We start from the raw sequence: 27,201 nt of genomic DNA, 5'->3' as shown, positions 1-27,201 counted from the left end.
TCCCGGCACACTGAGGAGTGAGTTGCCCCTGTAGTTGTTACAGTCTGCAGCCCCCCTTCTTAAAGAGGGGGACCACTAGGGCATCCTTCCAATCCTGCGGAACCCGTCCAGTGGCCCAGACTGTTGTTATGATGCCATGTAGGGCAGTCTGCGCACAAACGCCACCCTCTCTCAGCATTTTGCTTCGGAGATCATCTCTGCCCGGTGCCTTTCCTATTCTCAGACTCTGGATCGCCTTCAGTACTTCCTCAACGGATGGCACCTCAGTCAGCCACTCACAGGGGGTGACTTCCTCCTCCAATTATTGAGGCACCGCAGCCTCATCAGGGGCATCTCCACTTTGTTCCATGATGTTTTCCAGGCTGAGGGATTCCCCCTCTGTCAGCCAGGGTCTCTGGGGAGGTCTAGACCGCGTACCCAAAGCAGCCATTTCCTGCTGCATGAGTCACAGTCCTAAACCTCGCCCATTTACCCTTGACATCAGGAGTGGTTGACAATGCCAACCCCAGCCGCAAGCGATGATTAAATTCTCGCTTGCAACTTCCATCAGTTAGCTGAGACCAGGCCACCTTAGGTTGGAATGGGGTCCTGGGTGTACACCCACCACCGGAGTGGAAGAATGGCAGGCGCATCTTACAGATGACAAGTTGATGGTCAGAGGGCAGATCAGCTCCACGGTAGGTCCTGGCTTGCATCCGCTGGTCCGTCACTATGTAGTCCAGTAGATGTTCTTGCTTGGACCTGGCATGCATCCATGATGTTGTGTGCATGTGCCGATGCTGGAACAGCGTGTTGGTAATTACAAGCCCATGGGCTGCACAAAAATCTAGCATCCTCCTACCGTTGTCATTGAGCTGATCTGGCCCATGCCTTCCAATCGCTCCAGACCAGGTGCCAGCATCATGACCAACTCGGGCATTGAAGTCACCCAACAAGATGACTCTATCCCGAGGGGCCACTTTAGCCAGCACCTGTGACAGGAGGTCATAGAAGGCATCTGACTCATCGGCCTTGCCTGCATCCCTCCACGGATGTTCATCTACGGTGGGGGCATAAGTAATCATGACCACCACTCCTCGCCTCCGGTTGATGGGAAGGCGAGCCCAAGGTAGCCTGGGGCTTACAGCTTCCCACACCTCACCACCACGCTCCCACGCCCCCTTCATTCTTTTGTTCGGAAGAAGAGCCACACCCTGTTGTTTGGCAGTCTCCTACCCCGAGTAGAGGACTGTCCACCCCTCATGGTGGCAGGAGCCAGAGCCGGTCCACCGGACCTCCTGAATGCCACAGAGATCCAGGCGGTACCGGTCCAGCTCCCGACAGAGGAGTGGCAGCCTCTCCTCCGCAGTGAGCGTTCGAACATTCCACGTGGCCAACCGTCGTGGCTTTTTGTTGTTTCTGGAGGAGCTCCGAGGGTAAAGATTTAATCTCCTGGCTCCGCCAAATGGGGTTTGGCCAGGAGACTTCATAGACGCCTGTCCCCCCGGGGCCTCCGGCACAAGCTTTTTAATTAGATATTTTACACGTGGTTTAAGTGGTAATTTATTGAAGGTGGAGGGGTTACCAGCCCCTCGCACCCGTCCAGAGCCCCAATTTAGCCGATGTGGTGGCTACAAACGCCCTGAGGGGAACAGCCAATCGGAATTGGCCCTCCCCCCACGGCACTGTCCACGGGCAACACGAGGAGGTAGGGGGTTGTTTTGCCACACAACTTATACACACACAGCGACACACACACGTCGACTTACACATGCACATATTGACTCGCACACACATATGGACTTACACACACCCATCGACGCACACACATACATGGACTCACACACACACATCAACTTACACACACACATCGACTCACACACACATGGACTCCCACACAGACACACATCGACTTACACGCACATATGGACACGCACACATTTCGACGTACACACACATCGACTGACACACCTGGACCCACAAACACACATCGTCTGAAACACATCGACTTAAACACACACATACATAGACTCACACGCACATGGAACAACGCACACACACACATCGACTAACACACACACATGGACTTACACACACATCGACTGACACACACACATCGACTTACACAGCGCACACACACATGGACGTACACAAACAAACACAGCGCCTGTCACACACACACATTGACGCACACACACATGTACTCCCACAGACACAACGCACACATATATGTACTCACAAGTACACATGGACCTACACACGCACAGTCTAACATTTATAATGACTAAATACGTTTGTAAATAATAGTTTTCTTTGTACGTGACTTTAGCGAAAGAAGCAAGGGAGAGGGAAAATGCATGCGTATATAATAAATAAGAAATTTGGAGCGACTACGAGGGTGTTCCACCATTTTAGTACAAACATTTGCCGTGAGCAAGAGCGGCAAATTTATGAAAGTGAACAAATACGAAATGAGCCTAACCTACTTGTAACTATGAGCAGATGCGCACCAATCAAGTGTAATTGACATAACACTGCTCAACCCCCGTACTGAGGGGGCAAGTGTAAATATGATAGAACTAGCCTTTTGCCCGTCCATGGATGGGTGTATTGCAGTAAATCTGAAACTTGCAAGCGAACAGCAGACCACGACTTAATATTCATTGCATTAATGTGCGTGCAATTTGTAAGGGCAGACACAGACCTATTTCATTTTAAGGTTATAATCCCTTGTTCATCATGACTTCCTTTTTACTTTGATGTCTCAATAGCGTTCCGGAGATCGCGGTGACGTGAGGGTTCTGCCTTTGTTGTGAGGGTTGTAAGTTGACGCCGAGGAGGGGGGAGGAGGCACCTCGCCCCCAATGTGGAGTGACGTCACCTGCTAATTATTATTAATGGAGGGGTTGTCCATTTGGAGGACGTCACCTCTTCATGATTATTGAGGGGGAGTTCTCCATGCGGAGTGACGTCACCCGCTCATGATTATTAATGAGGGGTGGGCCCATGTGGAGGACGTGACCTGCTCATGATTATTAATGAGGAGGGGTGGGGGGGTGTCCATTTGGAGGACGTCACCTGCTCATGAATATTAATTAGGGGGGCTGGTCGATGTGGAGTGATGTCATGAGCGTTAAGGACATTCTTGGGTGATTATAGTAGGTATGAAGATGTAATAGCAATGAGTATATTTATTGGTTTGCCCCTGTGCAATAAGTGCTATTATGTGGCTGCTTACGTCTCAAGAGTACAGAAAAAGGCTATTCTTCCCCTCAAACCTGTTTTTTGTGAGCAGGACAGTGATATTTAGAAATGTGCCTATTTTCAAAGAGAAAACGTGAGCATAAGTGTCATGCCCTCACGTAAAGACGTGGTCGTTAAAGCAAAGATAGTGGGGAATAATAGGCATTTTGTACATAACAATTTCAAAGTAGCACTTAGTAGTCGGAGAGAAAAATCATGTTACTTGTGGTAACTGTCATAAAACATTGGTTAATCCCTGTCATAAAATCGAACCTATAAAAAGCAATTTGTAATGAGTAAAAAGTGATGGTAATAAATGTTTGAAGGGAGCTGTAAATCTGTGTGTGTTACCTTGCGCAGTGTCCACCAGAGGTGTGGACTCGAGTCATGTGACTTGGACTCGAGTCAGACTCGAGTCATGAATTTGATGACTTGCGACTCGACTTAGACTTGCATAACAATGACTTTGTCCCACCTATGAGATGTGGACTCGAGTCATGTGACTTGGACTCGAGTCAGACTCGAGTCATGAATTTGATGACTTGCGACTCGACTTGGACTTGCATAACAATGACTTTGTCCCACCTATGGTGTCCACACGAAAGAGAATTGCCCCCTCCCCCCCACCGAACGCGTGTGAGTTGGTAGGGTCGAGCATGCGCTATGTAAGAAATAAATAACCCAAAATAGCACTAAATCGCTAATTGAACTACTTTAAAGGTGACGGACGCGAAATCGGAATAGCGCTGGCTCAGCATGAGGCTTATGGCGTGCTACCTGGGTACTTTCTTAAAAGTAAACCCCACGGTTTGCGAGCCATATCCTTCGCAACTTTCGGCCACACACACATAAAAAAAACAGACAAAAAATGACAATAGGTAAGACAGCAGACATGATTGACAAGTGATAGCTTAACTTATTGTAGGCCTCTGCTTCATTGATTGTTCCTAGGTTGTTAAGTACTTGGTGAAGAGTATGAGCATCTGTACTGAGCAGATTAAGGCAGCCAGGCATGGTTATAGCCACAACACCACCTTCTTCACTGTTCCAGTGCATGAGAGTGTAAAGTTTTTATTTGATGTAAAGTATAATGACCATTTTAAACACCTAGGTTTAATCAAAGCAATAGTTTTTTTATTACACCTGGAAAGAAGCTCCTTGGAGACATCCATTTTCAGGGGAGTAAACCTTTACTTCTCCGAACGTATATACAGTCCAAGTGTAACGACTGCACAATCGTAATTGCTATGGCTATCTTCAGCCCCGATGCTTTCCTGCAAGTTGATAGCTGAATAGTCAACCCCAATGGTTTCCATGGTCGGCCCCAATGTCGTCCACTTCTCCTTTGGTCGTCAATTAGTCCCCGAGTATGCAGAGGTGGGACAAAGTCATTGTTATGCAAGTCCAAGTCGAGTCGCAAGTCATCAAATTCATGACTCGAGTCTGACTCGAGTCCAAGTCACATGACTCGAGTCCACATCTCATAGGTGGGACAAAGTCATTGTTATGCAAGTCCAAGTCGAGTCGCAAGTCATCAAATTCATGACTCGAGTCTGACTCGAGTCCAAGTCACATGACTCGAGTCCACACCTCTGCGAGTATGCGCCCCGACCGCGGGCCTCGCTCCCCCTGATATACTCGCTCGGCCCCGCCCCCCCCCCTCACTTTACTATAACATGTCCTTAATTGAATAATGCTTACAGTGCCTTCCGGTCACCTGTTTCCAATCATCACAACACACGCCTTCTAGAACCTTCTCTTGTACAGTCCCCGACACAGGGAACGTTTTATAAGCATGGAAAACACAGCTCATAAAGCTGAAATTACATCTGTCCCTCCGAGCATTCAAGCAAATCTGAGCCTGACCTCTGACTTCCAAGTTGCAATTGAACATTAACGTCTATTTTATAATAGTTCTGACCAATCCAAATAGTTTTATTTTTAACACCATTAGCTATTTTTATGAGACTTTTGCAATAGTTAATATTTCTTCAGTAGCCAGATACAACCGAAATTCTGTATGTAGAGTTATGGGTTATCATTGATTTTAAATATAGTAGGGCCTCCAGGCATTATACTGACCACTTGCCTGCTATAGTAGCAAGTGCCTTAAATCAGCTTGTGTGATGAATTGGGGGTGATTTTTTTTTTCTCGTTAATGTTTGAGTGTTCTTGTCTATGTAATATGTGAATATCACATGTGATTGTGTATATATATATACATTTCTATGCTTACATTGTGTGGATATTACTGTTTTCTGTCTGCAGCTGCCAGTTCCTCTGCCACTTTGCTGTACAGAATTGGTCAGATGGAGCAAAGACAATCAGCGGGAGAGAAACCATTCAAGTGCACTGTATGTGGGAAGGCGTTTGCACATTCATCAATTCTTCAGGTCCACCAGAGAACACACACGGGAGAGAAACCCTTCAAGTGCACTGTGTGTGGGAAGGCATTTGCAATGTCATCACATCTTAAAACACACCAGAGAATACACACAGGAGAAACACTCTTCAAGTGCACTGTGTGTGGGAAGGCATTTGTACAGTCATCACATCTTAAAACACACCAGAGAATACACACAGGAGAAACACCCTTCAAGTGCACTGAGTGTGGGATGGCATTTGCATATTCATCACTTCTTAAAAGACACCAGAGAATACATACAGGAGAAACACCCTTCAAGTGCACTGTGTGTGGGATATCATTTGCAATGTCATCACATCTTAAAACACACCAGAGAATACACACAGGAGAAGCACCCTTCAAGTGCACTGTGTGTGGGAAGGCGTTTGCACATTCATCACATCTTAAAAGACACCAGAGAATACACACAGGAGAAAAACCCTTCAAGTGTACTTTGTGTGGCAAGGCATTTGCACGGTCATCAACTCTTCAGGGCCACCAGAGAACACACACGGGGGAGAAACCCTTCAAGTGCACTGTGTGTGGGAAGGCATTTGCTGAGTCATCGCATCTTAAAATACACCAGAGAATACACCCAGGAGTCAGACCCTTCAAATGTACTTTGTTTGGGAAGGCGTTTGCACATTCATCAATTCTTCAGGGCCACCAGAGAACACACATGGGAGAGAAATCCTTCAAGTGCACTGTGTGTGGGAAGGCATTTGTACAGTTAGGGCATCTTAAAAGACACCAGAGAACACACACAGGAGAAAAACCCTTCAAATGTACTTTGTGTGGCAAGGCATTTGCACAGTCATCACATCTTAAAACACACCAGAGAATACACACAGGAGACAAACCCTTAAAGTGCACTGTGTATGGGAAGGGTTTTAGACAGTTAGGGGATCGAAACAAGCAGCAAACCATTCATCAGGAAATTAATCTGAAATCGGCTTGTGAAAGACAAAGTGCTGCAATGAGTCCGTCCCTCATGAAACAAGAACCAGAAAAACATTTGGGATATGAAACGTGGCCAGGAGTGAAGGCGAAATGTCAAGAAGTGAAAATTACATTTGAATCGGTGAAGAGCGAAGAAGTGATGGTAAAGAGTGAAGTGATAGTGAAATGTGACGTAGAAGATTCAACTCCAAAATCCGACCTTCACGCCGATGGAGGCAGCGTGAAGCTGGAGGAGACTGTGGACGTTGAGGCAGAGCGAGGCAACTCCCAGCAATTTGTGGATGTGGAGGTGTGGGTGGATTTTTTAGGCAATCCTGAGTCAAATGGAGACCAAGTAGATGTATATCATTGACCTGAAGATAAACAAGTTCCATTTCATTCACAGGCCTTTCCCATAAGAGTTTTTTTTGGTTAGATCGCATAAATATATACATTTGTCATTAAAACCCGCCACCACCCGACACAGCCAACTAGTAAGGGTTGTCACGTAAACAGAACATGCTAATTCGTCACCAGTACAACACACCGGTGTGTTGGAGAGCCAAGCCACATTTACAATCTGAGTACGATGTTTCGCCAGTCATTACAACGAGCTTCATCAGGTGACAGCCAGATTTGTACCTTTCCCATTGCAAGGTTTTAACCTCCAAGAAGTCAGAGTGAAGCTGGAGGAGGCTGCGGACTGAGAGAGAGTGAAATGAAACCCAGCAGTTTGTGTTAGGTGGACTTTTTGGAGGATGTAGAGTAGGAGCGGCCAGTATGTGTGGACTTGGAGGCTGGGTAGATCTGTAAGCAGGAGCGGGAGACAAAAAATCTCCACAGCATTCAACGTGTTATAATAATATTTACATTCATAATTGGCGCTTGCATAAATATTTTCTTTCTTTCTCACTGTACGTAGCCAATCTTGCTAATCAAAGGTGAAATGCTTCAGCAACTAACAGCGGCTTGCATCATATTTCATCTCAATCGTTCGACGACTCGCCCAAGTGGCAGCTGACCCTTTGTGGTACAAGGTGACTCAGTACCGACCTGCATGTGGACATGAGTCTGCCAGTAGGGTGGACCGATGATTGATGTGTAACCCCAGTTGGGTAGTTTGTGGCAAATCTTTCGAATCTGGCAAATTTTGACCATGAATATTGAACATCCACTGTTAAGCAGATGGTCAATATTGCTGCAGTAATCATGAGGGCTGCCGGACAGATATGAACCGTGCTCTCACTTGGCTTCTCTCATTCTAAGAATGCATGCAGGTGTAGGCATACATTCAGAGATCAGTGTACAGTAACTGTGATGTAATGTGATGCAGTATATATTTCAATGCAATAATTCAATGTTGGCGATGTGTCTCTTGATTATTTAGAATTAGAATTTTAACACATGTTCTGATTTTGAGCATATACATCAAAAGCTCTTATCCAGCATTCATGGGGAATCGAGGGTGCCAGTTCATCAAATGTGCCGGTTATCTGAGAGGTATACTTTATGGTTCAAATTTCTCAAGTATTAAAACATTTTCAACGAAGAAATTAAGCGTACATTTTAACTGTGCTATTCAAAACAATTAACTCTTTTACAGAGGTACTCACCATTCATTTGAACAGGATTTTAAGTTTATTGTAGAGAAGCAGATTACAGTGTACAGTAGTGCAGTACTGTATGTACAAGTACAGTGAAACAATTAGGTTAGGCAGCCCACAACACGATCACAATGGCGGCAGATGATTGAAATTGCGACTCCATTTGTGCCACCACTCGGCAATGTCCTAATACACGCTGAGAGATGCCAGAATATTTCTCGATACGTGAAGGAATATTTATATTGCCGTTTGACAGATGCCAGTTAATAGAGCATTCCGGATGGTAACGTACGTGATAGAGATTTTGCTGTACGTACCATTTGGTATAAAATTGTCAAAAATGGAATCTCCTAACTAGACGAACGTTTCTTTTGACAGTAACCTGTGCGGAACATTTACGTGACTGCTGTTGCTCATGTGATACAGAGTCGAAGGTATTTTTTGTAGCTTAGGAACATTATCCTCCAACTCATTGTTTGTCTTCGAAATCACGAATATAGTACACACAAGGGAAAGACTGAAATGTTACATAAAGGAGATATTTTCTCCAAAACGCTAATTATGTTTTTTCTTCTTGGTTCTTTCGGTAAAGTCACGTAGAAGGGAAATAATAAAATAATAAAAATAAAACAATACAATACAATTCTCACGATGTTTCGGCCACAACGCAAGCAGCCGTCAGGTGAAGAACAGGTCTGTCGGAAAGACAGTGTCTGAATGAGCACCACCATGCTTGGCAGCGTATATTTAAGCTGGGTTAGAGGGGGAAGGGCGCATTGACAAAGGAATTTGCATATCAAGAGGAATTTAGCATATTTATGGAAATGCAGATATGGGATTAGTCACTGCTTGTAGAATGTGTAGGAGGTGGGGGGGGGTCTCAAAGTCATATGCCCGTGCATTATGTAGGATTTGCAGCATCAAAGGGAGGGAGTAGTTTTAGCAGTAATAAAGGGAAGGAATTTTAATTGTAAGGAGCTGCAGCAGCTAAACCACCACGTAAAAAATTTAAATATAAACTACATCAGTATCATCAATATGCTAAATATACTCTCCAATAAGCTGAGCTATTAACAGTAAGTCATACATTACAATTCTATGTCGCAAAAAATATAATATGCCTCCAGCTAAACTTTTTCCTTACATCACACGGATCTACCCCGTACTATATATTGCCATAGACAAACCCAACATTAAATTATATACTGCATTACTTTACACCACCCTATACCTTAGACTATACATTGTAATATTACACTATGTATTATTCTACCCACCCTACTGTATACCACACTGCTGTATATTCACTATACAATTACGATACTATATATTACCTTATACATTATATTAAACATTACACTTTTATACTATTTATTATTATACAATTTGCTATACACTATACCATTGACCGTCACGTGAAAGGTACTAAGAGGAAGCAGCGAAATATGTCAATGGGAGAGTGGTGGCAGGAGACTTGCAGCGGAGCAAAGACTCCATTCCCTGCGGAGAATACAAAATATATTTAGTCAATGCCAGTGAGTGGACTGCGGTCTGAAAGTCACCGTAAACGTGAACACAGTTAAGATCCGAAATGGTTTATTACGTCCTTCCAATGATTGCTGAGCCAGAATCCATCTTCTCGGTTGAAATTGTCTCTGTGTTTGTATATGTGGATCGCCTCATGAACGAATCTCTCATGGTAGCCAGATGGCTTGCAGAGAACCTCTGTCTTGGAGAAATCAATGTCATGTGAGCCCACTGAATTGTAACAGTGATCTGCCAAGCTAATTATGTTATATTATCTTAACTAATAAACGTGTTTTTTTTGTCTGGCTGTCTGTTTGCATACGCCTATCGTAACTTTTAACTGACGAATTGTTGGGTTTACGTTTCAACAAAGTACACAAGTACAACAAACTAAGCCCCCCCCCCCCCCCCCCCCCCGCGCAAAGTACACGGATACAACAAACTAAGCCCCCGGACGAAAACTCGCTATTTGTTTTTGCCCTTGGTCCTAGGCCTCGGCACGGTAAGGTAAAAGTTAAAATGTAAAAAAAACAAGCCTACCTTTACCTTACCTTTTACCTTACCACAATACAATCACTCTACCCTACCTTTTACCCTTTAGCAGGTAAGGTAAAAGATAAAATGCAACGAGCCTACCTTTACCCTACCTTTTACCCTTACACCATACAAATTACCCGATTACAGGGTAATTACTGGGGTACTACTAAACAATTTTTTTATAACGGTCAATGCTAGTGAGAGCGCTTTATACAAATAGAATGCTCTTGATGATTCCAATTTTACACGCTTTATTTTAACTCGCTCTGTTGTCGTATCCTCAAATCTTGTAAGTCAATTTTAACCCACTTCCAAATGTGGTATCGACTGCAATCTTGGTATACTTATGGCATACTGATGACAATATATTCTATCATAAAAAAATATATGTTTTTAAACATTCTTTTTTATATGTTATGTTTTGGCTTGGGTCAAATTACCCTTGGGTCAACTGACATTGACTGTAATTGGCCACGCTCCCTTACGTTATGGCAAGCTTTGGGGCCACTTTCTGGAGTCATAGAGTTCTGCCATTACTAATACGGTACATTTCATAAAAGCGTGTTTTAAAAAAGGAGCTTTTAGCGGTAAACAAGGTACCGTATTTACCGGGTAATACTTTGCGCTACCTTTACCCTACTGGGTAATTATTTTGAGCTACCTTTACCCTACCCTTTACCTTACCCCTTGGCATGTCGACACCTTTACCCTTTTACCCAGTAAAAATGGTAACTTACCTTGCTGAGGCCTAATTGGTCCAATGTAAACTAATACAATCACAAACTCTTTGGTTCTTTCGGTAAAGTCACGTAGATATAAAATACAATAAATCACGACGTTTCGGGCGCAACACAAGCGTCCATCATCAGGTGTGAAAGCATGGTCTGCTGCTGAGGCAGACTTTTAAAATATTTGAAATGGGTGTATCCCAAGAATCAAAGTGTCCGGGGCTAGTGATGTTAATGTGATAAATTAGCATGTAACTGTAAGATAGGAGAGCGGCCTCCTCGACGAGGGCACGGAAGTGGCTATGTTAATGTGAGAGATTAGCATGTTAATGTGAAATCGAAGAGTGGTGCAATCCAAAGCGGCCTCCTAGACGAGGGCACGGAAGTGGCTATGTTAATGTGAGAGATTAGCATGTTAATGTAAAATCGAAGAGTGGTGCAATCCAAAGGCATGAGTGCAACCTAACGGGTGCAATCCAAAGGACAGGTGAGTATGAGAGTGCAATCAAAAGCACAGGTGAGTATGAGAGTGCAATCCAAAGGCATGAGAGTGAAATGCAAAGGACATGTAAGCATGAGACATCTGAGAGAGACAGTCAGAAATAACAGCTGACATAGGCAGGTAGGATGGAATCATCACAGTCAGTTCAGACTTTACCTGGTTAATAACGTCCTTCCAATTGCTCAGTTTGTACCCATCCTCTCGGTTGAAGTTGTGTCTGTGTTTATATATCTGGATAGCTTCATGAACAAATCTCTGAAGGCAGCATTAAAACAATGATCGGCAACGGCAGAGGTATTTGTCCTACCGTGTTTCAGATCTGCCTTGTGTTCATGAACGCGGTCCGAGACATGTTTTGTTTCCCCAATGTAACTGCTGCCACAACCACAACTCAGTTTGCAGACACCTGGGTATTGTATGTCAGGAATCACATCCTTTACAGATGGGATTAAATCACCGATTTTGTGTACTGTGTTGAAACGAACCTGGATCTTGTGTTTGTTTCAGATTTTGGTAACGCCTGTTATGTACGGTAAAGTGATGGTTTTGGTTGGATCCTCAGAAGGTTGTCTCCGCATGGGTGGGGAGACAGCTTTGCGGATTGTACGGGTGTGTGCTTGGGCCAAACATGAGGGGTGCCGCGACTCGCCGGATTATGTTGATGGAGCTTGGGAGGAGGAGGGCCGGCGTCCTGTCGCGGCGTCGTCCCGCGCTGTCGAGGAGAGCGGCACCCCGAGGCGACATGGCCCCGGACGCCGCAGTTGAAGCAACGCGGGAGCGCCGGCGGCGATGACGGACGGTCGAAGCGGCTCGACCCATCCCGGGCCGACCGTGCCCCCGTCCCCTGCTGCCGTCGACGGTCGACGGCGTAAACCTCCTCCTCCGGGAAGGTGGCTGCAGCCACCGCACGCCCGGCCGCTGCCCTGCTGGCCTTCCGTCGCCATGACAGCAGGTTGGCGTGGAGGAGCCGCGCAGCCTGGAGGGAAGTCATCTCCGTGTCCTCCTGTGCAACGACGGCGATGTCCAGGTCGTCTGCCAGCAGGAGGATTTTCTCAGTGACCATTGCGTCCATGCCGTCGTTGTCCATACGAGGAAAGGCCGTCTTCGCCAGCGCCAGGAGACTCGTTCTGTACGCCAGGGGCGACTCCTTTGCACCCCGCTGGCGATCGTAAAACTGCTGCCTGCATTCCGCTGAAGGTCCGTAGACCCCGGCCAGCAACTGCAGCGCCATCCGTAGCGTGGAGCGCTTCTCCCTCGGCGCCGATGTAAGAGCGGCGAGTGCGTCGCTGTCGAGGAGCGCCGGCAACGCGCAGAGAGCTTCAGCGTCCGACCACCGTGCCATTTCTTGGTGGGCGAGGAAGCGTCGCTGGAAGCCGCCCCAGTCGCCCTCCGCGCCAACAAACTCTTTTAGCGGAGGTAGCCTTTGGTGCAGCGCAGCGGTCGCCGTGGAAGCACGCAGGCTGCTGTCCTCGTAAGTCGGCTGCGCTTCGGCGCGAACGGCTGATGGTATCGCCTGTCGCGGCCGTGATGACGCTCCCTCCGCCGGCGATGACGCGGCAGCCCCAGCGAGCCCGAAGTCGGACCCGAGGTTCAGGCCGGCCACGCCCTCGGCAGCTGCTGCGGCGATGGCGGGAGATTCAAAGTTTGAATCGGTAGAAATGGCGGGAAGGCGCATCGGACGTCGGTTGTCCTCGCCCCGTGGTGGTCCACCAGCCCCCAGCCGCGTGATGTGTTCGAGTGTGGCGGCAGCGGCGTAAAGCAGCTCCGCCAGCCTCGCGTGAGCCAGCCTCAGCCCGTCTGATGGTGGTTCCTCTTCATCCTGATGCCCCGGTAAGAATGCGTCCGGCCCCGGCTGCACGATGTCTTGTTGAGCCGTCTCGGGCTCGACAATCTCAGCAGTGTCTTCCTCCTGCGGTACTCTGGCTCGAGCTGTCTGGCGCGTGTCCATGTTCGTAGTTGTTCTGACACCAGATGAAGTACCGTTGAGGACGCTTTGACACCGATGTTGAGGCACACGTATTTATTTCGTACAAGTGGTCACAACAGGGGACATACAGTACTAGAGGGGGTATCGGCCCCCTCACCCGGATAGCTGGGGATACACTGCTAGCTACCCCTGACCTACCTCCTAGTCCTCCACTAACGGGCTAGGGGAGGCTGTCTGGCCCGACACTGGTAAGTCGGGCTACGGTACCCGGAGTCCCAGAGTGCTGCCTCTGGTTCACGGGACCATGCCGCTGGCTCGGTCCTGCGCGGCCCTGACAAGGGCGGCGTCCCAGGGGAGTCCAGGGCTCTAGCTAGCGGGTCTTCAGTCTTCCCTCCTTAGTTCTAATACTGAGCCCCGAGCTCTCCGGCTCATCCCCATTTATACCCCCCCGGAGGATCACAACCCCGGGCAGCCCCCCCAGGCTGCCCGATGCGGACGTCGTTGCGGGCACCTCCCCGTGTACTCCCGGAGCCCCGCCCACTGTGTTTGTATTCCGTGTGATCCTATGCATACAGCCCTACACATACAGCCCCTCCGTAACAGCCCTACATCACCCCCCCCGTACAGCTCGCAGCCGTCCCGGCTGCAACAATTTCAATAAAGGTTTATTTACCCTCGTGTGTGCCTCAATTTTTTCAACATAACGCGAAGAGAACAACAACAATAACCATAAAACCCTGAAGGGAAAATAACCCGATGCACCCCCCCCCCCGAATAAATACGAATTCCGTAAAAGCAACGTATATACAAATCGCCAGGAACCCCCAGCACACACACAACACACACAATGTGCCAGGAGCACACCACCAACGCAGCGCACAGTAACCATAACACGTGAAAATATAAAAAAATTCTTTTTGTGCATTACAAGAGTCTGCGCATTCTTGCGCGCGTCCTTGCCGCAGGCCCGTCACACGGGGCAACCCCGGATGGCGGACCATCCGGTGGCAGCTGTCCATTTCGAAGTGAGTCCGCGCCTGATGTCGCGAGACCCTCGGCATCCCCCGTAGGGGTTGTTGGGCGTGAGCCCGTCATTCCTGGTGCACCTGGGGGCGGGACAGCCGGCAACACGTCAGGCGAGGGCAGCAGAGACGGACCCTTTGAGTCGGTCGACCCCCCACATGTTCGGCCACGCGTGTGTGGAGTGGGGCCTTGCACCCCTCTAGGTTTCAGCCTAGAGGGGTGCACAAACCACCGGCGCTTCCCCCATTTGATGCGAATGCACTGAGGCCGCAAAACCTCGACCACCTCGACGGGGCCCCGCCACGGCCGCACCAGTTTTGAGGAGGTCGCGAGTGGTACCTGGGGACAGTGCAGCCATGCCCTGTCCCCCGGCTTCCACTGTAGCACGTGCGCGCGACCCAGTCTGAGGCGCTCATTCGCTTTTTGACGCCTGTCGGAATTTAGCATGGCAGCATCCCGCGCCTCAGTCAATTTCGCAAGGTTAAATTTAACATGGTCGGCCAATTTAGTTTTTCCCAGCGGCGCGGGGATCTGCAGCTGTGCCCGAACAGGTGGGTCAGGTCCGCGGCCATACATGAGGAAGAAGGGTGAAAATCCCGTCGCAGCATGGGGGGCCAATCTGTATGCTGCCAGGACCCCTTGAATTTGCAAGTCCCAATCGGTCTGTGAGTCTGAAACCTGCTGCGACAACATAGACGTTATGGTGCGATGCAGACGCTCGACCATCCCGTCAGTTTGCGGGTGATAGGGAGAGGTACGAATTTTTTTCGTTCCCAGGAGCTCACAGACCTGTTGGAGGAGTTTGCCGGAAAAATTTTTCCCCTGGTCGATCAGCAGCCGCTCCGGAGCACCTTTGTCCATGACGTAACCTTGGACAAAGGCCTCCACGATGGCTGCTGCCGACTGGTTGGCCAGGGGCCAGGCCATAGGCCAGCGCGTAAAGTATTCCACCCCGGTCAACAAATATCTATTGCCCCTAGGGGTGGCGGGGAATGGCCCCAGAATATCCAGCGCGACAAGTTCGTTCACTCTGGAGACCCTGATAGACTGCAAAGGCGGGTTTGACTCCCGTGCTGGTGGTTTTCGCTGCGCACACCGAGGGCATGATGCCAACAGATCTGCGACATCCCTCGTCATGCCCGGCCAAAAAAATCAAGTTGGAGCAAGGCGAGGGTCTTTTGGGTACCCAGGTGGAGGAGGCGCTCATGAGCAGCCCACACCACCTTACCCCGTAACCCAGAAGGGACCACCAGCCGGTGTCGATGGGATTTCCCGTTCCAATGCATCAGCAACCCCGCGTGCATTTCCCATGCGTCGGCATCACCCGTCCCCTGCCCCCTCTCCCCGGCGCGACGACGCAACGCGAGGAGGGAGGTATCCTCCATCTGGAGGCGCCCCCATTCATCAACGGGCAACCCCAGCAGGGAATCTTTCCCCTGTTCTGCGATAGACTCGTGAACCAATGTTTTGTCGTCGGCGGCGGCCGCCAGGACCGGAATCGGCATGTCCCCTGCTGGCTTGCAACGCCCCGACCCCAGGAGGCATGCACATTCGGAGGCGGTTGGCATGCGCGACAGAGCGTCCGCGTTGGTGTGGCGAACGCCCTTACGGTAGGTGGTTTCGAAATCAAAATCCTGGAGGACCTCCAACCATCGGGACAATTGTCCCGCTGGCTGTTGAACCCGCAGGGCGTACTGCAGTGCCGCATGATCTGTGCGGACGGGGAAATGCCGACCGTACAGATATGGGCGATACTGTTGGATGAAATAGACAATTGCCAACAGTTCCCTACGGGTGACACAATATCTTTGCTCCGCTGGAGACAACACCCGACTGCCGTACGCAACCACCCGTTCCACGCCGTCAACCACCTGAGAAAGCTCACCCCCAATACCCGTGTTGCTCGCATCGGTGTCGAGCAAAAACGGTCTAGAAAAATTGGGGTAAATCAGGGGAGGAGCTTTTACCAGGGCGTCCCGAAGGGAGCAAAAAGCAGCCTCCTCCTCCTGACCCCAGTGAAACCGAACCCCTTTTGATGTTAAAGCGTGTAGGGGTTTGGCTATCGTTGCAAAATCAGCGACGAAGCGTCGGTAATACGACGCGAAGCCAATGAAACTCCTGACCTCTCCCACCGAGGTGGGAGTCGGCCAGGAGCTGACACACTGCGTTTTGGCGGGATCGGTAGCAATACCTGAGCGCCCCACGATATGCCCCAAATAACGCACCGATTCGCGTAACAAATGACATTTTTGGGGTTTGAATTTCAAATTAGCAGCCCGCATCTTTAGGAAAACCGCCCGCAACCTCTGGAGATGTTCGTCAAAAGTTCTACTAAAGACAATAACGTCATCCAAATAAATCAGGCACGACTCCCATTGCAATCCAGCCAAAACCAATTCCATCAACCGCTGGAAAGTTGCCGGCGCTGAGTGCAAGCCCATCGGCAACCGGTTGAATTGGAACAGGCCGTGCGGTGTACGGAAAGCAGTTTTAGGCTTTGAATCATCATCCAGAGGAAGCTGCCAGAATCCCGAAAGTAAATCCAGTGTGGAGAAGAATCGCGCTCCCGCCAAGGCGTCCAGCGATTCGTCCATCCGTGGGAGCAGGTATGCGTCGGCAACCGAAATTTTGTTGAGGCGCCGAAAATCGACGCAAAACCGCAACGAGCCGTCCTGCTTTTTAACCAGGACGATCGGCGCTCCCCAAGGGCTGGTGGAGGGAGAAATGATGTCGGCGGCTAACATGTCATCAATAGCCGATTTGACATGGTCCTTTTCGGCGGGACTTAACCGAAACGGATTCTGGCGTATTGGCGCGCTGTCACCCGTGTCAATATGGTGACGCAGCAGATGAGTGCAACCCAAATCGTACTTGTCCCGACTGAAAACGTCGGAAAATTCCCGCAGTAGCGTTCTAAGCTGTTGGCGCTCTGAATTAGACAGGTCCGTCGATCCCGCACAAAGCGCATCGAGCCACCCTTCATCGCTGTCCGAATGTGGGTGCGGCCAGGAAGCGGTGCCGACGTGATTCGCAACAGGTTCCTCGCAGGGCACGGGCGTCGCGTGAGCAAGCACCGTCCCTTGAGGAACTACCACTGTCTGCGACCCCACATTGAGGACCGCGATGAAAGGGTCCCCGTCCCCTCTTACGACAGTCTGGGCCGGAATCAAATGAGGTCCACTAACCCCGGCCCTAGATGGTCCCAGCATAATTCCCTGGTCCCCAACGCCCTGAGCGAAGGGCCGACGAAGTTTTAGAGGTACCAACATTTGAGCTCCCGGCGGCACACGAACTGTCTTTACGACGAATGCCGGTACTGTTGCGAACGCCGTCCGAGCCGCAGTAGGGGAAGGCAGGAACGCCATGCGTCGTCCCGACGGAAGCTCAATGCATCCCTGGTCTATTAAAATACAAATTGGCATTTTGCCCAAGAAATCCGTCCCCAGCAGGCACGGAACCGCCAGCGAGGAGGAAACAAAAATCGGGCCCGACAATTTGATATCCCCGATACAAATTTGCGCTCGAATCTGTCCAATGATGCCAAGAGAGCCCCCGTTAGCGGCATAGAATGGGACGTTAACCGGCAGTAAAGGACGGCTCTGGACAGGTAGAATATTGTAAATTAGTTCGGAAATGATGGTCGCCGATGCCCCCATATCAACCAGGATGCGTACCTCTACCCCGTCAATGTGTCCCACCACGGCCGACGACCCCGACGACGCGGCCACAACGCGATGGGCTAACACGGACCACTGCTTGGGTTCGATTTGAGTCCCCATAGTGATGCGTGTTGGCCCGTCGCAGCGCAATGTCGGCCCCCCGTTCGTTGCGGTGTGCGAGTGTGTGACGGGTGTGTGCTTGGGCCAAACATGAGGGGTGCCGCGACTCGCCGGATTATGTTGATGGAGCTTGGGAGGAGGAGGGCCGGCGTCCTGTCGCGGCGTCGTCCCGCGCTGTCGAGGAGAGCGGCACCCCGAGGCGACATGGCCCCGGACGCCGCAGTTGAAGCAACGCGGGAGCGCTGGCGGCGATGACGGACGGTCGAAGCGGCTCGACCCATCCCGGGCCGACCGTGCCCCCGTCCCCTGCTGCCGTCGACGGTCGACGGCGTAAACCTCCTCCTCCGGGAAGGTGGCTGCAGCCACCGCACGCCCGGCCGCTGCCCTGCTGGCCTTCCGTCGCCATGACAGCAGGTTGGCGTGGAGGAGCCGCGCAGCCTGGAGGGAAGTCATCTCCGTGTCCTCCTGTGCAACGACGGCGATGTCCAGGTCGTCTGCCAGCAGGAGGATTTTCTCAGTGACCATTGCGTCCATGCCGTCGTTGTCCATACGAGGAAAGGCCGTCTTCGCCAGCGCCAGGAGACTCGTTCTGTACGCCAGGGGCGACTCCTTTGCACCCCGCTGGCGATCGTAAAACTGCTGCCTGCATTCCGCTGAAGGTCCGTAGACCCCGGCCAGCAACTGCAGCGCCATCCGTAGCGTGGAGCGCTTCTCCCTCGGCGCCGATGTAAGAGCGGCGAGTGCGTCGCTGTCGAGGAGCGCCGGCAACGCGCAGAGAGCTTCAGCGTCCGACCACCGTGCCATTTCTTGGTGGGCGAGGAAGCGTCGCTGGAAGCCGCCCCAGTCGCCCTCCGCGCCAACAAACTCTTTTAGCGGAGGTAGCCTTTGGTGCAGCGCAGCGGTCGCCGTGGAAGCACGCAGGCTGCTGTCCTCGTAAGTCGGCTGCGCTTCGGCGCGAACGGCTGATGGTATCGCCTGTCGCGGCCGTGATGACGCTCCCTCCGCCGGCGATGACGCGGCAGCCCCAGCGAGCCCGAAGTCGGACCCGAGGTTCAGGCCGGCCACGCCCTCGGCAGCTGCTGCGGCGATGGCGGGAGATTCAAAGTTTGAATCGGTAGAAATGGCGGGAAGGCGCATCGGACGTCGGTTGTCCTCGCTCCGTGGTGGTCCACCAGCCCCCAGCCGCGTGATGTGTTCGAGTGTGGCGGCAGCGGCGTAAAGCAGCTCCGCCAGCCTCGCGTGAGCCAGCCTCAGCCCGTCTGATGGTGGCTCCTCTTCATCCTGATGCCCCGGTAAGAATGCGTCCGGCCCCGGCTGCACGATGTCTTGTTGAGCCGTCTCGGGCTCGACAATCTCAGCAGTGTCTTCCTCCTGCGGTACTCTGGCTCGAGCTGTCTGGCGCGTGTCCATGTTCGTAGTTGTTCTGACACCAGATGAAGTACCGTTGAGGACGCTTTGACACCGATGTTGAGGCACACGTATTTATTTCGTACAAGTGGTCACAACAGGGGACATACAGTACTAGAGGGGGTATCGGCCCCCTCACCCGGATAGCTGGGGATACACTGCTAGCTACCCCTGACCTACCTCCTAGTCCTCCACTAACGGGCTAGGGGAGGCTGTCTGGCCCGACACTGGTAAGTCGGGCTACGGTACCCGGAGTCCCAGAGTGCTGCCTCTGGTTCACGGGACCACGCCGCTGGCTCGGTCCTGCGCGGCCCTGACAAGGGCGGCGTCCCAGGGGAGTCCAGGGCTCTAGCTAGCGGGTCTTCAGTCTTCCCTCCTTAGTTCTAATACTGAGCCCCGAGCTCTCCGGCTCATCCCCATTTATACCCCCCCGGAGGATCACAACCCCGGGCAGCCCCCCCAGGCTGCCCGATGCGGACGTCGTTGCGGGCACCTCCCCGTGTACTCCCGGAGCCCCGCCCACTGTGTTTGTATTCCGTGTGATCCTATGCATACAGCCCTACACATACAGCCCCTCCGTAACAGCCCTACACATGTATCTCTTCCACAAGGAAGGACGTAGGGTGGATGTCTGCATGGCATCTGTCTCAAATTTCTCCATGAAAACATTCGCTACCACTGGCGATAAGGGAGAATCCATTGGGGTGCCTTCAGTTTGTTTGTAAAATGTACCATTCCAGGTGAAGTATGTGTTGGTAAGGCAGTGCCTTACCAAAGTTGGTACATCTGGATTCCGCCCTTGTTGGACCAAGTCTTCAATGATTGCAATGGTGTCAGATACAGGTACATTGGTGAACAGAGAGACTACATCGAAACTGACAAGCAAATTTTTTGGAGACAGTGAGATGTCCTTGATTAGAGAAACCAAGTGAACTGAGTTAAGTACAGCTGATGTGGACTTGCCCGTGAAAGGAAGCAGGGTCTCGGAAGGAAATCCGGCCAGTTTGTACGTGGGTGAGTTAATGGTGGAGACGATAGGACGGAGCGGGGTACCTACTTTGTGGATTTTTGGAAGGCCATATAATCTGGGTGGTCTAGCAGCCGAAGGTTTTAGAGAGCTCTGCTTGGACTGATCGATTATAGAAGTCGATTTAGTGATGATATTGTTGGTTTTTGTCGCTAGGCGGTTGGTGGGATCTCTGTTGATTTTGGTATAGCTGCCATCATTAAGAAGGTCTTGAATTTTCTTGTAAGAGGTTTTATCCATGATGACAGTGGCATTGCCCTTGTCGGCTGAGAGGATGACAATGGCATTTCTTTTTTATTTAGAGAGTTCAAAACGCTCGTTTTTGACGATGTTGTTAATGGGTTTCTTATCGTTTTTGAGGATGGCGAATTCAGATCTAGCAACGTCTGCCGGGATGTGTCCCAAGCCATTGAGGGCTACGTCGACCTGGGCAATTATATCATCCACTGGGATGTGTTTAGGGGTGACTGCGAAATTCAACCCTTTGGCTCGTACTAATTTTCAGCTGTCGGAAATTGGGATGTTACTTTGATTGATGACGATCTTGTTAACCGCTAACTTTTTAACGTGCGGCTCTGGCTTTTTTGACAGGAGGTTGAATTTAGCGATCAAGTTAACTTTACATTTGGTTCACATTGAATTGGCAGAAGAAGCTGTCATGTTATCTACATGGTCCCAATCAAATGTGGACATCTTATCTGTCAATTTTAAGTGTGATTGTAAGAGAGTTTTGTCTAAATTATCAAGTTCAAATCTTATTCTCTCTGAGATCAGCGATAGGCTAGCTTTGAACAAGATCCGTTTAGCCTTAGGAGACGTGACAGTAGCAGATGTGAGTGTAAATGCGACCAGTATTGTTATCGCGGCATCTCTTGAGAAAGGTTAGCGACTCGATCAGGTGAGCCTTCTTGTCTCGTAGTCTGTTAAAAGCTGTAACAGATGTGCAGAAGCCCTCCCCGTAGAGGCGGTTCAATCTTGATTTGAAGCTTTCGTAACTGCACAAATCCATACTCTTTGGTTCTTTTGGTAAAGTTGTTGTGTATGTACCCCCTTTTTTTTTTTTTTAAAGAATTATTCTGCCAACAGATATAATATCGTTTTTTTAATAAACACGGGGCAACGTGGAACGAACACGCCCCCACACTTCCACAGATGCGCGCATACCTCATTTCAAAGGAAAGAGGGCATGAAAGAGGGCAATCAAGGTCATAAAAACTCCCCGAATTTCACACAAGAGGAACAAGGGAGGGGGGAATTGCAAGCGGGGGGGTCAGGAGGACATCCTTTTGTAAAAAAAAACCCTTTGATAAATACAAAACCAGGCCACGAAATATATAATTATATTCTTAACAAAGGAAACAACATTGACGATAAAAAACACAGACGGGTTTTGAACCATGTTAGATAAACAATTACCAACTTAGCCATGAAGAGTAAGCAAACAGTATCTATCCTTACTCCAATTGGAAACCAGACTACAGTCTACACCAGAGTCGCGATTCATCAATTGTTAATTAAATACGGACATTACTTACCTTAAATAATTTCTACGCGGCCGGGCTGAAGCACCAAAGAATAATTATGGCTTGAGTCGCTCCAAAACAAAATTCCTAGCCGGGATACCAAATTAAATAATCACGAAGTCAAATAATAAGTACGGAATTAAAGTGGATTCCCTCGGAGAATGAAGGGCGGGGAAGCCTCCCATAATCAACCAAACGCAACACCCCATGAGAAGCGAGCAACTCACGGCCATCTTTGTCTTCCCGAGAGGATCTCCACACGAACACGCCGAAAGCCAGGAAATGACACCAATAAAGCTCCCGGGCAATGGCTCAAAGGAAATTAACACGTCTTCGGAAATAAATAAATAAGCGCATGCGCCGGGTGCTCCCACCGTGGAAACAACCGTCTTTGTCTCCCCACAACACGGACAGCAAAAATTGCACACGCGAGGAAATAACATTTCCATGAGAGATCGGGTCACGATAAAACATCGTGAACACGGTTTCGGCATAACTTGGGCATAATGGAACCAAGCAGCAAATAAGTCGCATTTCAACTTCCAAACCAAAACAACTTAAGCTGTGTGAGACAAAAGATATGATCCCCGAGCAAGGGAGGGAATAATTAAGCTCGCTTAACGCGTAGGTTTTCGCGACAAATATTATTCAGTAACAAAAACATGGATTCGAATATTTTGTTTTTATATATATAACTCGACGCGAATCATCGGGCTTGGTTAATGGAGAACTTAGGTGGCGCCGTCACGAGGCCCCCCCCTCCACCCCTTCTTCCAGAACGACACACAGCTGTGTCTTCAAAGCTAATAAACACACGGACAAACACGCACGCGAAACACACGGACGGACACGCACACGACACACACACGGACGCAGATGGTCCACCCCCACAGGAATGTTTTATGACACCGCCTTTTGAACAACTCGGGAAACTGAGTGGGATTTCCAATATAAACCGAAGGAAAATCCATCCAAAGCAGATCGCCAGGGGCTCTGAGCCCCACCTCGTCAAGGGCTCCGGCTCCACCACAGATCGTCCGGGCCACGGGCCCCACCAGAGATCGTCAAGAAGTTTTCGTCATCCAGAATGACGAGGTTCGTGGGGTAGCGACGTGCCGCTACAAGCCGAGGTCTGCACCACCTGAGAAGAATCGCTACCCTGAGTCGCCGAGCTGCGAGTGAAGCCAACAAAGACGCCAACGTCCACCCTGCCACGAACGAAGCATCGCTCCTCGTCAGAGTGACGACCAGCGAACAACCCGCAGGAAAGGCGGAGATCGCCACCGAGCGCCACCGAGCGCCACCGAGCGACAACGAGCGACACCGAGCGACACCGAGCGACACCCAGATCGACCAGCATCAACCAAAACCGACTCGTCATCCCACCGTGGAGAAAGAGAGTCAAAGTCTTCCGAACGAGCGCCGCCGCTCACCTCACCGCGGAGAAAGTCTCGGCTGCAACTCGGGCGGACAGAGGTCGTATCGCTCCCCACATGCAGACTCAAGGAAGCACAGAGAAAATCTTGTCCAACCAGTTTCCTTTGTCATAGAGTCTCGCCGAAGCATTAATTAAAACAGAGCCAGATTCGCTCTCCCATACACACGCCCTCACCCACCATTATATCAAACATTCCGTTAAAAGGACTTTATACTTGCCGATTAATCTATTGACATATACTTTCGCCTCTGGGATACAATAAGTGCTTTTTATTACCGCAAAATGAAGTGTGTCATGCTTGTTTTCAAACTCGGCCAGTCGCCGATTGTGATCGATACAAAAACGAACTAATGAGATGCCTGGTGGAAAGGTAGAGGTTACGATTGTTAGGAGGGTTTTTAGCCATTCAGTTCGTTAAATGCACAATATCGCAAATGCATAAGAGTTTTGAGTTATTCAATTTAGTAAATGCATAGTCTCGCAAATGCATAAGTGTTTATTCATTCATTTTAGTTAAATGCATAATGTCGCAAATGAAGAAGTAAAATTTTTGTCATTCATATTAGTTCATTGCATAATCTTGCTCATGAATTATTGACGCATGTTTGACCTGCATGATAGAATATCACATGCTTGTTAGAATAAATTGTTATCACAGAAGCATATCGAGTGTTCCTTCCAAGTCCATGTAAAACTGTCTTATTCTTGAGTACTGTATCCTGTGATGAGATCTGAAACTGGTGACCTAAAATATCATAACACACACTAGGATAATCGGTAAACGTTTAATCGATGATAATCGTGTTATCCTGATTGATAATTCTGGATAAACGAAGCTGAGCCTAATTATCATAACTGCACACATTAACATAATCGCAAGCATCCGCATAAATTACTACGATTATCTCCGTGATTATCATAATTTATGCATATAATCACACGCACTAACATAATTTATGCATATTAACTCACACATTAACATAATTAATGCGATTTGCGAATTTTTTCGGAAAATTATTAATTTTTATTATTTTCATCAAAAATTTCATAACCCAACACATACAACAAAGTCACCCATTTCAAACTTTTTCAAATAGTCTGCCTCAACAGCAGACCATGCTTTCCCACCTAATGACGGACGCTTGTGTTGCACCCGAAACGTCGTGATTTATCTTATTTTATACCTACGTGACTTTACCAAAAGAACCAAAGAGTATGGATTCCTGCAGTCACGAAAGCTTCTAATAATATCACACTTTGTAACAATGTACGCTGATCATAATGATAACTTTAATGTGTGCCAAAGAACGCTTCTGCACATGCATGTGTAGTGACATACTGTAGTGCAGTACTGGGCTTAGAGGAGTACAGTGTGTGTGTGCCAGCCTGAGGAGAAGGTCAAGTGAGGTCATGGCAGCCTGGGTGACCCGAGAGGACACTTGAATGGACGAGTTGAGGGGGGGGTGTGAGGGTCATGTGATAGGGACTGAGGTTCCCTGGGAGGGTTCTGGAAGGGGGCGTGGCCAGGGGTGGAGCCCGGCCACGTCGCAGGGGATATAAGCCGAGTCCCGGGAGAGATCGTGGCTGTCCTTCCCGGGAAACAAACCCTTCGTCTTGGATCTTCGGTCTCCAGTCTTCAGGCACGCGGCACAGGCAGCATGTTAGCTGTCCTGGTCGGAAGTTGTTAGTTATCCCATAACCTGCGTAGTTAGCCGGGGTGGTCACCACCCTAGGTTGTTATCTCGTTCAGGGGTAGAGTTACCCCGTTGTGTTAATTATTCATTAATAAACGCACTGCCTCCAAGTTTAAGTGTGCGACTCAGTTGAACCCACTACACATGGAAACGCCAACTCGCGGTTGCCCCCTAGCAACGTAAACAAGCTTTCTTAGCGGCGACAGGAGGGAGGTTCTCCTTCGCGTTGAAAATGGCTAAAAAAAATCAAGCACAGTTGCTGCTGCACAAGCACACGCTGAGGTAAATCCTGAACAGTGTGATGTCCCCTCCACCCCAATGTGCATTTACTACAATATTCAGTAGATACTACTAGAATGAGTAGATACTACTATAGAGTCAGTAGATACTACTATAGTCAGGAGATACGACTGTAGAGTCTCTAAATACTACTTATTCTATTGTATGTGTAATGTGAGGATCTATCCGGCTCAATGACGTATCACAACTCGTCATGATGATTGGCTCTGCCAGTCCTGGTCTATAGCCAATGGGGGGAAGCTTAGGGGTGTGGCCCTGACGTAATGGAAAGGTGACAGCTGTAAGTAGAGGATTGGTTCTGCTGGCTTTGGCCACAGCCAATGGGGAGATGAGTCAGGGGCGTGGTCCCGGGAGCCTACGAGGGAGCCTGGAATATTCCATGGAGGCTAACCAGGATTGGTGGAAACGTACCATGTGACCCGGGTATTAAATATGGGTGGAAACGAACGACACGTGGTCAGAACGGGAACGAACGGAGGAAGGGGCCACGTGTGAGCAGGGCTCCGGGTTGCCACGTGGCAGTGCGTCTCTCTATCTATCCCTCTCACGCTGCCTGTCAGCAGCGTGAAGGAAAGCTGTAATGCAAGTTGAATAAAAGACCGGATTCCAGAAGTCGCCTCAACGACCTTTATTACATATGTAGGGTGTGTAGCTATATATGCCTGCAAAATAAATAAAATGAGCAGGGGGGGGGGGGGGTGTCGACAACATTTGGAAACCTTTATATAAACTCTTTACACTCATCTTCTTGGATCTTTCGGTAAAGTCACGTAGAAGGGAAATAATAAAATAATAATAATAAAACGTAATAAAATAATTACACTCACTTTATATTACTTTTTGATTCAGGACTTCAGAAAGGCTGTTATAATTTTATTGATGGACAAATAGACAAACGGAACGCCGGGCTTTAATAATAGCTTAGTATTTGTGGACGTCAGTTTAACATATAGGCTTTCGTGACCAATATTCAAAAGAGTGTTTTTTTGGGTTGGATCGCGTAAATATATGTGTCGTTAAAACCCGCCAAAATTTACAATCTAAGTACGACGTTTCACCAGTAATTACAACTAGCTTCATCAGGCGACAGCCAGATTTGTGGAGAAGTCTGTTTCGTTCCTTATATAGAGGCCTAGATGTGGTGACTTCGCTTCTGCGCTCTTGCGCAAAGTGGGGGGGGGGGGGAATTACTGAGTCAACGTACATTATGCACGTGCATTATGTGAGCCCTTTGATCAGATAGCTACCGCCTCAGTGCTGCGTGGAAGCGAATCATCAAATCAAACATTTAAATGCATGCCTATAAAGGGCAGCATACTTCAAAAGGGATTACCGTTGGTACGGCTATTTTAATACACAAAATAGGACAAGATCAAGGACCTCGCATAATGCATATGCATAATGTACATTGACTCAGTAATCCCCCCCCCTCCCCGACCTTGCGCAAGAGTGCAGTGGTGTGGTCACCAACCACATCTAGGCCTCTATATAAGGAACGAAACAGACCTCTGTTGGGGCCGCTGGTCCCCGAGGTCCCTCCCGGCTGCGTGCTGATGACAGGGGCTCCGCCGTTTACCGACCCTTCGCTGGTCTGCGACCAGCTGCTGCCGTCGCTGGGTT

At 49.3% G+C, this 27,201-nt stretch overlaps 2 protein-coding genes across 2 annotated transcripts in view; both read left to right on the top strand.

Annotated features, from left to right (window-relative positions):
• Nucleotides 1-5,489: 5,489 nt before the first annotated feature.
• Nucleotides 5,490-27,201, top strand: part of LOC144737436 (uncharacterized) — a 57,984-nt gene continuing 36,272 nt past the window's right edge. Inside the window, exon 1 of the mRNA XM_078620137.1 lies at nucleotides 5,490-5,615. The gene's annotated coding sequence lies outside the window, so the exon portion shown is untranslated. The remainder of the gene's footprint in view (nucleotides 5,616-27,201) is intronic.
• LOC144737440 (uncharacterized) lies at nucleotides 5,532-26,193 on the top strand. Its single transcript, XM_078620143.1, has one exon. The coding sequence runs from the start codon at nucleotides 5,532-5,534 to the stop codon at nucleotides 6,936-6,938; it is 1,407 nt and encodes a 468-aa protein (XP_078476269.1). The 3' UTR covers nucleotides 6,939-26,193.

Source organism: Lampetra planeri, chromosome 69 (genome assembly GCF_965212315.1).
Source record: "Lampetra planeri chromosome 69, kcLamPlan1.2.h2, whole genome shotgun sequence".
Taxonomy (NCBI): Eukaryota; Metazoa; Chordata; class Hyperoartia; order Petromyzontiformes; family Petromyzontidae; genus Lampetra; species Lampetra planeri.
Note: the sequence above shows the minus strand (reverse complement) of the source record. Positions and strands in the feature narration are given on the sequence as shown.

Excerpts from the sequence above, each read along its gene's own strand:
- LOC144737440 (XM_078620143.1), top strand. The coding sequence starts at position 5,532 with ATGGAGCAAAGACAATCAGCGGGAGAGAAACCATTCAAGTGCACTGTA.